This window comes from Pseudochaenichthys georgianus, chromosome 17 (assembly GCF_902827115.2).
Source record: "Pseudochaenichthys georgianus chromosome 17, fPseGeo1.2, whole genome shotgun sequence".
Taxonomy (NCBI): domain Eukaryota; kingdom Metazoa; phylum Chordata; class Actinopteri; order Perciformes; family Channichthyidae; genus Pseudochaenichthys; species Pseudochaenichthys georgianus.
In genome coordinates, this window is record NC_047519.1 from 8831800 (window position 1) to 8846354 (window position 14555).

The 14555-nt window shown below is 43.6% G+C and overlaps 1 protein-coding gene across 2 annotated transcripts in view; it reads right to left on the reverse strand.

Annotated features, from left to right (window-relative positions):
• The window catches only part of ephb3a (eph receptor B3a), a 57922-nt gene that overhangs the window by 20600 nt on the left and 22767 nt on the right, over positions 1-14555 (reverse strand). The window contains exons 1-2 of one of the 2 annotated variants that reach the window (XM_034104780.2): positions 11658-12321; positions 4992-5147 (exon numbers count right to left, since the gene is read on the reverse strand). In XM_034104780.2, the coding sequence (XP_033960671.1) occupies positions 4992-5147; positions 11658-12300 (799 nt within the window). In that variant the 5' untranslated portion in view covers positions 12301-12321. Of the gene's footprint in view, positions 1-4991; positions 5148-11657; positions 12322-14555 lie in introns of those variants that run through there. The other variant, XM_034104781.2, reaches the window with a different exon arrangement.

Consider the following 14555-nt stretch of genomic DNA (forward strand, 5'->3'; position numbering starts at 1 on the left):
TATTAACCTGTTAAGATTGTTTACCTTCCCTTCTCTAAATAGTATTTTAACAAATATTTCTTGAGGGTTTTCACAATCAAATTTCAAAGTTCAATTTATACAATTCATAAAAATCATAATGCAAACTTTCTTTGTAAAATGCATAACACTGATCATATTGATTCCAGAGTTGATGATTGTTGAAATTGAACATACATTAAACCAATCAGTATCATATCATTTTAGTTGATAACTCAATATACTTATTTTTTTACAAAACATCCAGTGTTTCGGTAGTGACCACAGTATTTTGTTCTCAAGGTTGTATCATATTCCCTCAACCTTATTGCTTAATCTTAACTCATAACATGCCTCATGTTGAAGTGTGAATGTTTGAAGCTACTGACCCAGAATCAGCACTTTAGTAACAGGCTGAAATAGATGAGCTAGAATGGGTGATCTGTTTGGTATTTTTTAGCAAAACACTTCATAGACATGTTTTTTATATATCTGAGACCTATAATATATGCCTAACAATAGTATAATAAGATACCTTTAAAGTAACACACTGATTTTCAGACTTTAAAAACACATTTATTTCAAAATGGTGGGATTTACCTGCTTGCCATTCCATTTTGTCACTACCGAAACGATCATGTCAGTTACCGAAACGTAACCATACGTTTCGGTAGTGACTGTTTGGTAAAAATTGAGCATAACTAAAGAATGCTAGCAAGTACAAAGTAGTAAAACCTAATACTTTGCATAAAACCCTGAAAAAGTTTACTTAATTGAAGATAATATGTGTTCGGTAGTGACAATTCTTAAGGTTACACGCCGATTTTCAGATTTTGGAACAGATTTATATCAAAAGTATGGGCTATAGCTACTTGCCATTCAGCCATGAGGGACAGGGATGCAGTGTCACTGCCTAGTCAAACATGCAGGGGTGTGGCTAAAAACTAGGCTCAACCATTGGACTAAAACCCTGTGTGTTTCGGTAGTAACATGAAAACTGGGGACATGATTTTTTGCGTATAGTTTTTTAATAGAAAAATGAGACCCACAATAAATCTAAATATTCCAGCTTCTGTTTGAATGTAATCATAAAGATCTTCTAAATACAACATTGAACACAATTTAAAAAAATGTTTTAAGTGTTATTTACAGAAATTGAAATGTAGATGTCAGGGTTGGGGACAGCTACTTCCCAATAGAAAGTACCCTATACAGTACATGCTGTTTTTGTATATATTAAGCTTATCACTATCTCATTTAATGCCTTATGTTTAAATAGACCATAACATATTCTTAGTAAATATCTATGTCTGAAAAAATGTCTGTTTTGTTAAATAGTTTTTCTTGTTGTGGATCTTTCCGTATCTCACATTTAAATTCTTGGGGTCAAGATTCGACTGAACACAGTTCCCGATTCAAAATACATTTATAGATTCAATACAAAGTGTTGTTAATCTCAGAATCTACTTTAGTCCGATGTTTGCTAATAGGGCTGTGGTCAATTATGGCATTAGAGATGGAGTACTCGAGTGCCGATTTTTGGGACTCGTGACTCGACTCGGACTTGCGCACTGATTGACGCGACTCGGACTTGGACTCGTGAATTCTTGCGTACGCTGACTTGGACTCGAATTTTTCCCCCACGATGACTCAGACTCGAATTGTACATTGACGCTCTGACTTGGACTCGGACTCGATTTGTACATTGACGCTCTGACTTGGACTCGAGCAAGTTTTCTCTGGAGTCTGATGTCCTCTATCCTGGCATGTGCACCTGCGAGGCGAGTTCCCGGACTGGGCCCGCTATTCCAGTCTAGAGATGTCTAGAGACACACCCCGCACCGTGCTGTATGCTTTCACACATTCTGCTTCCACATTGGAAAAGAGCAGCAAAATGCTCGTTATGTGGAAACAATATTGAAGAGAAGGCTCCGTAACACATTACTCTAAGGATCGAGTTCAGACATATAGGCTGTCTTGAACACTATCATCAGAGTAACGTGATCTAATCAATAAATAAAGATTCAGCCATAACACAAAAGCACATGGCTAAATGACATGCAGAACGAGGTCATTTTGCATGCCAAGTAGCCATGTGCTTTCTGAGGCTAAATCTTTATCAGTAAACGATTTAACCGTTAAAGTTCCTTCAAAATAAGAGTCCCGATCTTATTACTATCAAAATAAAAGAGCAAAACGAAAACTTTACCATTGGAAAATATTGGCATACAAATATAATCACTTCTCTAAAAGGTAACTCATTTTAAATATAGTTAGACATATTAAAGGTCATTTACAATAATAATAATAATAATATTAATATTAGTAATAAGCTTTATATTTGTATAGCACCTATTACAAGAATTGTAGCCAAACTCGCTTCACAGCAGTTCAATAGACAGATTAGTATAACATGACAGGATAAAAGCAATGTAGAGGAGCAGCTACATTTCAACACATATATCCACGAAGGTTAATACTTAATGAAGACTTGTGACTCGGACTTGACTTGGACTCTTCTTAGGTGACTCGGACTTGGACTCGAACATAGGTAATGATGACTCGGACTCGACTCGGACATTCCTTGGGTGACTCGGACTTGAACTCGGACTCGAAGAGTGGTGACTCGAGAGTGACTTGGACTCGTGAATTGGTGACTTGACTACAACACTGGTATTACGTTTTAAGGATATATCAATACTCAATGATATCCATATCCAAGTTCAAGTTTTACAAATAAAGGTTTAAAATGCTGCCTATATTACAAATAATCATTAAAGAAATATAGTAAGCTTAGTCTATCTGCCTTTTATTCTTGTCAAATAAAACATTAGATGAAATAAAAATAAAAAAAGGAAAATAAAATAAATATGTTGGTGTAATTTTGTAAAGGATGCCTGTCTTCTTGATATACATATACTTGTAGAAAAACAAAGGGTTTTAAAAAAGTGAATCAATTCAGAATCTTAAGAATCTGGATTCATGGATACATTTTCCCCAGCCTTAAACCTTTATGATTCATTCCTATGCATACCCCCCCCCCCCCCCCCCCCCCCCCGCTTCATGTTGCATGAGGAACTAATCCACTATTGGTAGAACGTCATGTTCTTGTATCAGTAAAACCCAGGGCCACCACGGTTAAGTATGAAGTGCTGCGATTTGAGTGCAGAGTGTTTGAAATGCTGGATAAGGTGTGATAACCGTGCAGGGAGGCAGCAGAAAGAAGAGAAGGGCCCTCTCTCTAAGCTTCCAGTGGCAGAACCTGTCTCAGAGCGGAGAGGGGGGGTGGGGGGAGACGGGGGAGGCCAACAGCGCTTGTCGGCCAAGACTGCCTGTCCTCGGAGTTCAGCCCGTGGACCGGCTCGCCCTGAGACGCGCTCCCTCACCCCGTCTTTTCTAATTAGGCGAGCAGAGTTCAGAGTGGAGGCTCTTCTAATTGGACACCCGTCTGAAACACACGCTGAGTCCAAGCTGCCGGCCACTGACTGGCTGAGCCTCTCTTAGGCAACACAAAGCGCAGGCAGCTTGGCACAGCTCTGACAGCTCTGTCCCGACGGGCTGTCAGAGTGTTTGTGTGTGTGTGTTTGTGTGTGTTGAGTCGGAGGTGCTGCTTGAGTCTCTGACCGCCTGTCTGTGCGCACTGGTCAATGTCAGAGTCCACTGTGTTCCTGTGACGAGGATCTGGGGAAGATAGTTGCGGGCCCTGTGTGTCATTTAATGCGCCGGAGGCCCCTGGGGGGGGATTTTACATGGCCAAGGCTGCACATGTCGCTCTCCATCAGTCCCACTGCCGGGACCTCTCAGAGGCGGTCAGCAACACAGAGACTAGTTACCTCCAAACGGACCGTTCCCATTTGGATCATGGAGCGAGGGAATTAGCTATCTCTTTAGCTAATACGACACACTGTGCGCTAGCTAGTGGCTAACATGATCTGTCCTGTGTTTGGGGCTGAGCGTGTTTTTAGAGCTTTTTCACACAAAAAAAGGCAAATCACTAAAAGCGATTCCTTTCCCATTCTCACATTGCCCTTCGTTTTGTTACTATAAAGATATAGATTAGCTTTTGGCCACGTAAACGCACAATATGTCATTTTCTGCCTAAACAATAACAAAAGATGGTGATGTGTGGCATTGTGAAGGAGCATAATAGGGGTTTGTCATTTCAGGATCCTTCTCCCGAGTAGGATAACATTGTTTACCGTGAGCCGAATCATCAGCAGAGGTCTACGCTTCCCTTAAACAACCGGACCATGTGAATCAAACTGGTATAACATTGAGTAGCAGTTTGATGCTGAAACAGGCGTTGCTCTGGTGCTGCGTAGCTGCCGCTCATGTTTGCTCAGCAGTTATCTCTGATCACTCCACATCCAGACATCTGGTTCAAACGGATCAAGATCCAAAAAAGCGTACTGTAAAAATGTGGCTTAATATTGCAGTCCATTTATGATGTATGACGACAGCAACATGGTTTGCAAATTGTTGGAAATATTTGCTAAAATAGAAGAACCCAACAATCATGTAACAGTATTATATAGTCGGTTTATGACTTGAAGCACCACAGATCTTAACTCTGATTTCTTAGCCAGAAAAAACTATATTTGAATCCTGTTGGCCCTTAAACACAATGACAGATGCCACCTATTGCTACAATAAGCTGTATTGTATTCAACTGTTACTGTACAGTTTTACATTTTACATCTTATTCGTTTTACATGTACATAGTTTACTTATTTCTGCATTTTAGTTGCACCATTGGGTCATACACTACTTTATTGTACTATTTTCTTCTGTTTCTGTTTGTATGCCTTGTTGTACTGGGAATAACGATTTTTGTTGACACAACAATTGTTATGCATCAGACAATAAAGCCTTTAAATTAATCTTTGAAACATGGCAATGACAAATCCCCAAACATGACTCCTGCAGCCTTCCTGTGCCTCCTCTCAGAATACCAACATTGAGGATTGCAGCCTGCACAGTGGACGATGACTTACTGGTGCATGCGGAGTCGGGGGGGTCGCTGTCAGCGCGGTAGAAGCCACTTTGGCAGGGGCAAATATTGGCTCCTCGTGCACTGGTGCGACTGTTGGATGGGCAGGGGGTGCAGAATCCCTCCCCAAATTTGGATTTGAAGGTCCCAGGGATGCAAGCTGGATGGGCGGGAGAAAAAAAACAAAAACAAAAAAGACAATGAGAACAAAAACTAGAATGGGCTTGTCATTTAAAACACAAGACGCTGTCACATCTGAACAAAAACTGCACCTGCGACGCTCGATATTAATGCGAAAAACGTTGATAGGTCCATGAGAGATGGCAAACACTTCATCACACGCTTCTTATCTTTACATTTGCATGTGCTCTTCCCTTTTCACTCCCTCTACCAGATGACAATAATGTCCCGGTATAAAAGAGAGCTGGGATGACAGCTAAGTCTCGTGCTGAAGAGGAGGATGAAGACGGAGATAGGCCCCCTCGCTGACAGGACTCAGACAAACAGGGATGTAGAACGCTTCTGAGAAAACGGGATCCACCCTAAACCCATCAATCAGTGTCTGGAGTGTCCCCAGCTCTCCAAACCACACTGCTGAATACAAACAGGGCGTCCACAACGCACAACAACTCCATAATAAGCCAATAAATCAGTTAAAATTATAGTAGCGACACTGAAAACTGAAACGTTGACTTTAATTAAATGCATTATGTCAACAGATTTCACATAACTGTATTAGGTTAGTTGAAAGCGATAATTTAAACTCAATATTATTGAGATGTGAAATCTGTTGACATAATACATTTAATTACAGTAAAGTCAACGTTTCAGTGTAAGTACATTTACTGAAATGTGTACTTAGGTACACATTTCGGGTACTTGTACTTTACTCAAGTATTTTTTATACTGCTTTATACTTCTACTCCACTACATTTTGGCAGCAAATTGAGTTACATGCTACATTTATTTTACAGATTTATCTACCAGTTACTTGGTTGTTTGGAACAGATTACATCATCCAACATTATATGTAAGTACTTATAAACAAGGGGTGGGTTAATTGGCAGTCATTTTGCTAAGAAGTTTTTTGTTACAAAATATTTCACAGTTCCAACTTCTTGTATGTGAAGTTTTGCTGCTTTTGCTTTAAAATATTTTCTTATTTTTTGATACATTTACTTAAAGTAGACCTATCATGCTATATTTTAAACATATATTGTAGGGCCATACCTACACTGAACAAAAATATAAACACAACACTTGTTTTTGCTCCCATTTTTCATGAGATGAACTCAAAGATATAAAACATTTTCTATATACACAAAATAACCATTTCTCTCAAATATTGTTCACAAATCTGAAAAAATGTGTGATAGTGAGCACTTCTCCTTTGCCGAGATAATCCATCCCACCTCACAGGTGTGGCATATCAAGATGCTGATTAGACAGCATGATTATTGCACAGGTGTGCCTTAGGCTGGCCACAATAAAAGGCCACTCTGAAACGTTCAGTTTTATCACACAGCTCAATGCCACAGATGTCGCAAGTTTTGAGGGAGCGTGCAATTGGCATGCTGACAGCAGGAATGTCCACCAGAGCTGTTGCCCGTGAATTGAATGTTCATTTCTCTACCATAAGCCGTCTCCAAAGGCGTCTCAGAGAATTTGGCAGTACATCCAACCGGCCTCACAACCGCAGACCACGTGTAACCACACCAGCCCAGGACCTCCACATCCAGCATGTTCACCTCCAAGATCATCTGAGACCAGCCACTCGGACAGCTGCTGCAACAATGGGTTTGCATAACCAAAGAATTTCTGCACAAACGGTCAGAAACCGTCTCAGGGAAGCTCATCTGCATGCTCGTCGTCCTCATCGGGGTCTCCACCTGACTCCGGTTCGTCGTCGTAACCGACTTGAGTTGGCAAATGCTCACATTCGATGGCGTCTGGCACGTTGGAGAGGTGTTCTCTTCACGGTGAATCCCGGTTTTCACTGTTCAGGGCAGATGGCAGACAGCGTGTGTGGCGTCGTGTGGGTGAGCGGTTTTCTGATGTCAATGTTGTGAATCGAGTGGCCCATGGTGGTGGTGGGGTTATGGTATGGGCAGGCGTATGTTATGGACAACGAACACAGGTGCATTTTATTGATGGCATTGTGAATGCACAGAGATACTGTGACGAGATCCTGAGGCCCATTGTTGTGCCATTCATCCACGACCATCACCTCATGTTGCAGCATGATAATGCACGGCCCCATGTTGCAAGGATCTGTACACAATACCTGGAGGCTGAAAACATCCCAGTTCTTGCATGGCCAGCATACTCACTGGACATGTCACCCATTGAGCATGTTTGGGATGCTCTGGATCGGCGTATACGACAGCGTGTTCCAGTTCCTGCCAATATCCAGCAACTTCGCAACGGCCATTGAAGAGGAGTGGACCAACATTCCACAGGCCACAATCAACAACCTGATCAACTCTATGCGAAGGAGATGTGTTGCACTGCGTGAGGCAAATGGTGGTCACACCAGATACTGACTGGTTTTCGGACCCCCCCAGACCCCCCCAATAAAGCAAAACTGCACGTTTCAGAGTGGCCTTTTATTGTGGCCAGCCTAAGGCACACCTGTGCAATAATCATGCTGTCTAATCAGCATCTTGATATGCCACACCTGTGAGGTGGGATGGATTATCTCGGAAAAGGAGAAGTGCTCACTATCACAGATTTTTTCAGATTTGTGAACAATATTTGAGATAAATGGTTATTTTGTGTATATAGAAAATGTTTTAGATCTTTGAGTTCATCTCATGAAAAATGGGAGCAAAAAGAAAAGTGTTGCATTTATATTTTTGTTCAGTGTACATAAAACATGTCTGTGAAGTATTTTTTTCAAAATACCAAACAGATCATGCATTTTAGCAATGCCTCATTTCGCTCTATTTGCTCTTTCCCAGCCCTGTTTTTGCAGGGGCTGATTCTGCTTTTGTGGCAGACTACAGCGCCACTTACAGGCCTGGCATATGTACTACAGCATCTCCAGCGCTTTCCAGCGGTTTCTCATTCCCCTGATAGGTGGAGAGTTGCCCATATAGGCGGAGCACCCCTTTTCTGACGTCAGAAAAATTCAAATAATAATCAGCTCTGTTGCAGCCCCGTTTTTAGAGATTTGGGTACGGAGGAAAAGAGAGAGGGTTGTGTTTTCTGACACTTGGTGAGTTCCCTGACACACCGGGGACACATATTCATGTATAAAAGACGTACAAAAGTGCATTTTGCATGATAGGTCCCCTTTAAAGGTCCCATGTCATGGCCATTTCTACTGATCATAATTCCATTGTTGAGGTAGAATAGATTTATATTGTGCAATGTTCCAAACTCACATTGGTTTCTCACAGCATCTCTGTATAGTATGTGTATTCACTCTGTCCTAAACGGCTTGTTGGAGCTCCTGCCCCCCCCCCCCCCTCCCTGTGAGCCCACTGTGCTCTGATTGGTCAGCTCGCCCACTCTGTTCTGATGAGTCTACCACCATTACAGCGGAACATCAGTGTTTATGTTTTACAATGGCGTTAGCAACCAGAAAATGACACCAGTAAGGACAAACAGATGAGAATGCTGCGTGGGGTCTGGGTGCCGTGTTGCTGGGACGTTGCGGGGCTCGCTGCTGCGAGGAGCGGACAGTGTGAGCTGGGTTCATTTCCTGCTTGCTGCGTGGGGTCTGCGAGACAGCGAGACATCGCGAATGGACGCGGGAAGGGGGGGATGCTGAGGGGGCTGAAGCACCCCCATCTGCGAGGCTCCACTAGCACCCGCAACCCCCGCCCCCCCGCACCCCCAAACGCGGCGCACCTACAGTGTAAGCGCGCCACAGTTTCGCCGCTGCGAGGCTACACTAGCACCCCCAGCGCGTCACAGTTTTGCCGCTGAGAGAGTGTGTGTGTGTGTGTGTGTGTGTGTGTGTGTGTGTGTGTGTGTGTGTGTGTGTGTGTGTGTGTGTGTGTGTGTGTGTGTGTGTGTGTGTGTGTGTGTGTGTGTGTGTGTGTGTGTGTGTGTGTGTGTGTGTGTGTGTGTGGTGTGTGTGTGTGTGTGTGTGTGTGTGTGTGTGTGTGTGGTGTGTGAGGAGCTCCACGGATTGATCCATTTGGGTATGGGCACGTCATTAACCAGGAAGAAAACAATGGAAAAAGATAAATCTCCAACGAGGCGTTCTGGGGCAGCACAGACAGGTCTTCTCTGTGTTAGAGTTTTACTCGCTACAGGGTGTACTTTGAGGGTTTGACTCTGCAGACTGTCTACATGCAGAGAAACCTTCATAACACACAAGGGGACGGGTAAGAACCGGAAAAGCATGACATGGGACCTTTAAGTACCATTGTCGCTGTAGTAATTTAACTAGAACATTTAGTATTTTCACAGGGAGTATTGGTACTTTTACTCAAGTAAATAATCTGTATACTTTGTCAACAATTAGGCATCAGAGAAATTAGCAAAGGATATCGGAAAATTATATAGGACGTGTCCGAGCGGTTCATTAGAATTCCAGAGCGTGACGGTGAAGGTTGCTGATACGGAGTCTTAGGGATAAACCAGCGTAAGCCCACACTAAAGAAGTGCTCAGATAAAGGGGATTAGCAGCAAAAGGTCTGGATATATCAGCCTCCAGAGCCCCATATGTTACTGTTGCCACATTCCTAACTGGTGGTGTAAATGTGGGGGTGTCTGGCAAACATCTGTCCCGTCAGCGTGAGGGCCTCGTAAAGAAATCCAGCCAGCGATGGAGTGTGATTAACTGGTTAGGCTAAGTGGTCTTTCAGTTTGAACTCGACTTCCACCCCTAATTCCAAACAATGGCACTTTGAGGGAAATCAGCGCGGCTAATGGCCCCCACATTGCAGCTCCATAGCCCTGCAATAAAAAGCCAAAGATAAGATGAAAATGCGTTCCTTTTTTTCCTTCTCCTCCTCTCTGTCTCATAACTCAGCGAGACCTTTAAGGCCCTGCGATCTGATTTATTTCACTTCTATTAGAAAATGCATCATCATTTTCCTCCGTTTGTTTGTTTTCCTTTCGCTCCTTTCGGAAGAGGGTGCTGAATCACCCACGCGGTCTTTTTTCAATCCATTAACTTCTTTTGGAGGGCATGGTGATTCTCCTGTTTTCGATACACTAATGCCCCCCCTCCCCCACCACCCCCCTCACCACCACCTCCACCCACCACCACCTTCCATTGTCTCTTCTCGTGTTAGCCTCCTTCCGTTAGCGGGTAAGAAATGAAACGTCTGAGTGATTAATGTTAGCGTGGCAGTGTTGGCTCACGTTGGGTCTGAATGGTGCTAATGAGTGTGGCCGCCTGTAGATTAACTAACGGGAGGAAATGACACTTCCTCGTGGCCACCGCCGGCTGAAGCCCCGGAGAGCTGTTTATCAAGCGTTGGCGGCAAGCTTTTAACCTTGAGCCGCCAAATGGCAACGAATGAGCTCTCGGAAAGCGTGTCGACTATTCTCACGCCCAGGTGAGACGAGGCTTTCGCTTGTCTGTCTTTGACTTCCTGTAACCCCCCCCCCCTCCCTTCCCTTTTCATTATTCTCATTTCGGCTGCTGCTACCATCCCATCTTGGGCAATTCACACCTCGTACTATCTCTCGTTCTCTGCTAATATCTCTTTTTCTCTCCGGACGCCTCTCCCTTCTATTATCTGCATTTTCCTCAAAAAGAGTCGCCTCTCTATTCTATCTTTCTCTCCCTCCCTCCCGCACCGCTCTCTCACAATATTTGTATTCTGCTCCTCTCTGCAACAGCTCATTAATTCATTCATACTCTCCTCCACCCTCCTTCACCCCCTTTCCAGGAGCCACACAATAAATGCAGCGAAGAGGGCACAGACCGAGGTGACGTGCAGCGAGCATATAAAGGAGGCTTGGTTAAATAAAAAGTCTGAATGTCTGTTAAACCCACGTAAGCGGGCCAACGTATCGCTCACTAGTTAGAGGTGGCCTATATGGAGTGTCCACTGCCAGTTCAAATCCCGAGCCATTTTCCGTCCTCTTTATCGACCCCATCCAATTCTCAATCTCCAACAAAGGCTTTTTCTGGCCCAAAAAATCCCGTAACAAAATAAAATAATTATAACCCGGGACGCCATATCACTCACTAGTTAGAGGTGGCCCATATGGAGCGTCCGCTGACTAGTAAGCACGAGCGAACATTTCAGGCAATGTCGTCCCCTCTATCTCCCCCTTTCAACTCTCCAAATCTCCAATAAAGGCCAAAAAATACCGTAAGAGAATAACAAAATAATAACAAACGGGACGCCATATAGCTCAATTGGTAGAGATGGCGACCCATGTACAGTGGCGTGGTCCCCATGTGGAGGACCCTAGTTCAAATCCAGTTTGGGACCATTTGCCACCCCTCACCCCCTCTATCTCCCCCTTTCGATTCTAAATCTCCATACAAGGCGCTCTGGCCCAAAAAATACCTTAACAAAAAAATAAATAACATGGACGCCATATAGCTCAATTGGTACAGCGGGCGACCCGTGTACTATTGCCAGGTCTCATCCCCTCTATCTCCCCTTCTCAAGTCTGTCTGTACAATAGAGAATACTGTATACAGAATACTGGTTGCCCAAATATGGAGTTAAAAACACAACAACACACGTACCCTGGCACTGGGTCCCGTCCGAGGATGGTTCGTATCCGGCCACGCAGGTGCAGGAGCCCACGGGGACCATCCACTCTCCGTCCCCGTTGCAGTATAGCTTCAGGGGGACGGACACCTCCATGGCGTTGTTGACGCAGGCCCCCGGGGCGATCACTAAGGAGGTGGCTTCTGCCCCCGTGGCGGTCTCGGGGAAGACGGCAAAATTGGCAATTGTGGTGGAGCACTTCTTGAAGAAAACCCTGACGGAGATGAGCGACATGCAGGCGCCAAGGTCCTGGAAGGCCAGGTAGAAGCCGGCCCTGGAGAGGGGGCCGAAGCTGCGCACTTTAGTGTTGATCCGACCCGCCTCCAGGAGGGAGAAACTCTCATCCGGGGCGATGGTATCCACCTTCACGTAGGGGTTCTCCCTCCACAGGGGGCTGCTGTCGGTGGCGGCGTCCCCCTCGGACTCGTAGTAGAACAGGTTGAAGGTCTCCTTGCAGGAGCCGGGGATGTTTGGGATGCTGGCGCAGTCCCTCACGGAGAACTTGAGCTCCACGTAGACGCGCAGCACGCCCTTGCGGGGGATAAAGTCCGTCCTCAGCCAGTTGTTCTGGCTGGGCTGGCGGACATTACACACTTGGTAGGTTCTGATGGGGCTCATGGAGTCGTCGTAGCCGCTCACTTCCTCCCACTGTGGAGACAACAGAGAGACACTGTGACAAAGGCAAAGGCAGGGGGTCCAACTGATGCAGAAAAATGTGTTTAAGAATAAAACCAGGCTACATTTAATTGATTATCTTATTATTAACAGACTTATCACCCATTCACCAGCAACAGCGCAGAACCCCCCTTATCCAATATGTTGTTAATTAAAGTGGAATACTGTTAAACGCATCCTAATCAAACCATTCAAGTATAGAGGGCATCCAACAACAGGGGAGTGACGTCTGCCGCACACAGATAATGAAGAACGCAACACACACTCCCCCACAGAGGGGTTGTGTACATGTGTGAGGAATCATTTGCAGCTAAAATGTTTCTAATTACATGAATGATTCAGAAAATCCCAATCATTACGGGCTATTAATAGAAAACGTCTCATTAAAACACATTTACCGCTGTATGCACATTGGACGCTGCTCACGTGTTGCAGGTTTGTAGGAAGACGGATGTGTTGCAGCTCTGTGTGTGTTGGACTTTATCATAACACACACCTATAGGAAGCCGTTATAACTGCTGCAGTGCAATCGAAATATCCCCGAGAGGAGATTTGGTTTCTCTAATATGTGTTATCTGTGCTCCAAGAGGGATGAGAGCATACATTTTTACACTTTAAATGGAAACTTTTCCCGTATATCTATAATGCAAACAGTGAGTTATTTATTAAAATACTCATCTAAATGCAATGCTGTCAGTGTGATTGCACTCCTGAGTACTTCATGTTACGCAGAATATATTATATTATATTTATATATCTTTTTCCAGGGCCTACACACTCGTTGTGGTTAAGATGCACGTCAGACACAGTATTAAGCTTTGGAAATTACCATGTAAGGACTAATGCAGCGTCAGAAATGTTGGCAGAAAATCATGATTTAAGGCTCAAAAGTAAAGTTCAAAAAGCTGTTATTTCCAAGGCTAGTTAGAAACTAACGCATTGTACATTTTGTAAGGCTAAAGCCAAAATAGTTGGAACGGTCCTCCGGCTCTCTCTCACACATACAGACGGTAATGTGGACATGAATTCATGATTGAATCAGAATGACTTTTTGTGTCCCGGGGAATTGGGTTTCGGTTCCATATATTTCCATGTATTTCATAAAATAATTACAATAGAATAAAAAGATAATATTAATAAATATTTAAATAAATAAGAAGTAAGGATATGCAATAAAAGATGAAATACGGTAAGATATTATACAAAAATAAGAATTGATTGTAAAAAATTGAAAAAACACAAATGTTTTAAAATAATAAAATACTATGGTTCGCATACTTCTCTTTGGAACTCATTCAAATTATTAAATAAAATATTTATAGAAACATAAGAAGTAAGAATGTGCAATGAAATCATAAAATATTATATAATCATATTATATAAACATAATTTAAAGAAATAATGTCTAATAAAGTCATAAATATCAAAGGCACTCCTCATGGCGAGAGCGATGGTATGCCTTTATGTATGCGTGTTCGCACAGTGTGGTGTTCACTGTATGGATGTTAATCATTCAAATGTATTCACCAATTTCTTAGACATTAGGGGCAATATCTTTTTTCTAATTTCCTGCTATCGACTACCTGGACATGAACATCATTTAAACAATCTGAATAATGTCAATGTGCAGCTTCACAACATGCTAACGTTACAGGCTGTGATGAATGGCTGCATTGGTCAATACGTTTAGTCTATTAGGAAATAACCTTGTGAGGAGGAGTCAATCTTTTGACATTTTTTCCCCTCTAATTCCCTCTCCGACAGAATGCTTCGTTTCCATAACAAATGAGCTTCCCAGGAATTGATTATTTCAACTGGAAGAAAATAATGCATAACTCATCTCACGTCTTGCAGCTCGTGCGCAATTTATTCCCAAACGATGAGCCCTACGAGTCAGCATTAGGCGTCGTAAATCACCGGCAACACGTTGATGCACTACCTGACAAATATGATAATTGCCGGCCCTCCAAACGTATGGGCCTGTCAGCCGTGAGGGGGGGGGGGGGGGGGGGCGGCTGCCTCGCCACTCCTGACATATGACTTCATGGATGCTGGGATATTCAGAGTCCGGGAAAAGGAAGGGAGGAAGGGCTAGCTGAGATCGTTTCCATGGAAACCCAGCATTTCCATTGACTGACTGCGCTCACGTAGCGAAGACAAAATGACACTGGCCGGTAGTGGGGAGGTTTGTCAGGCGG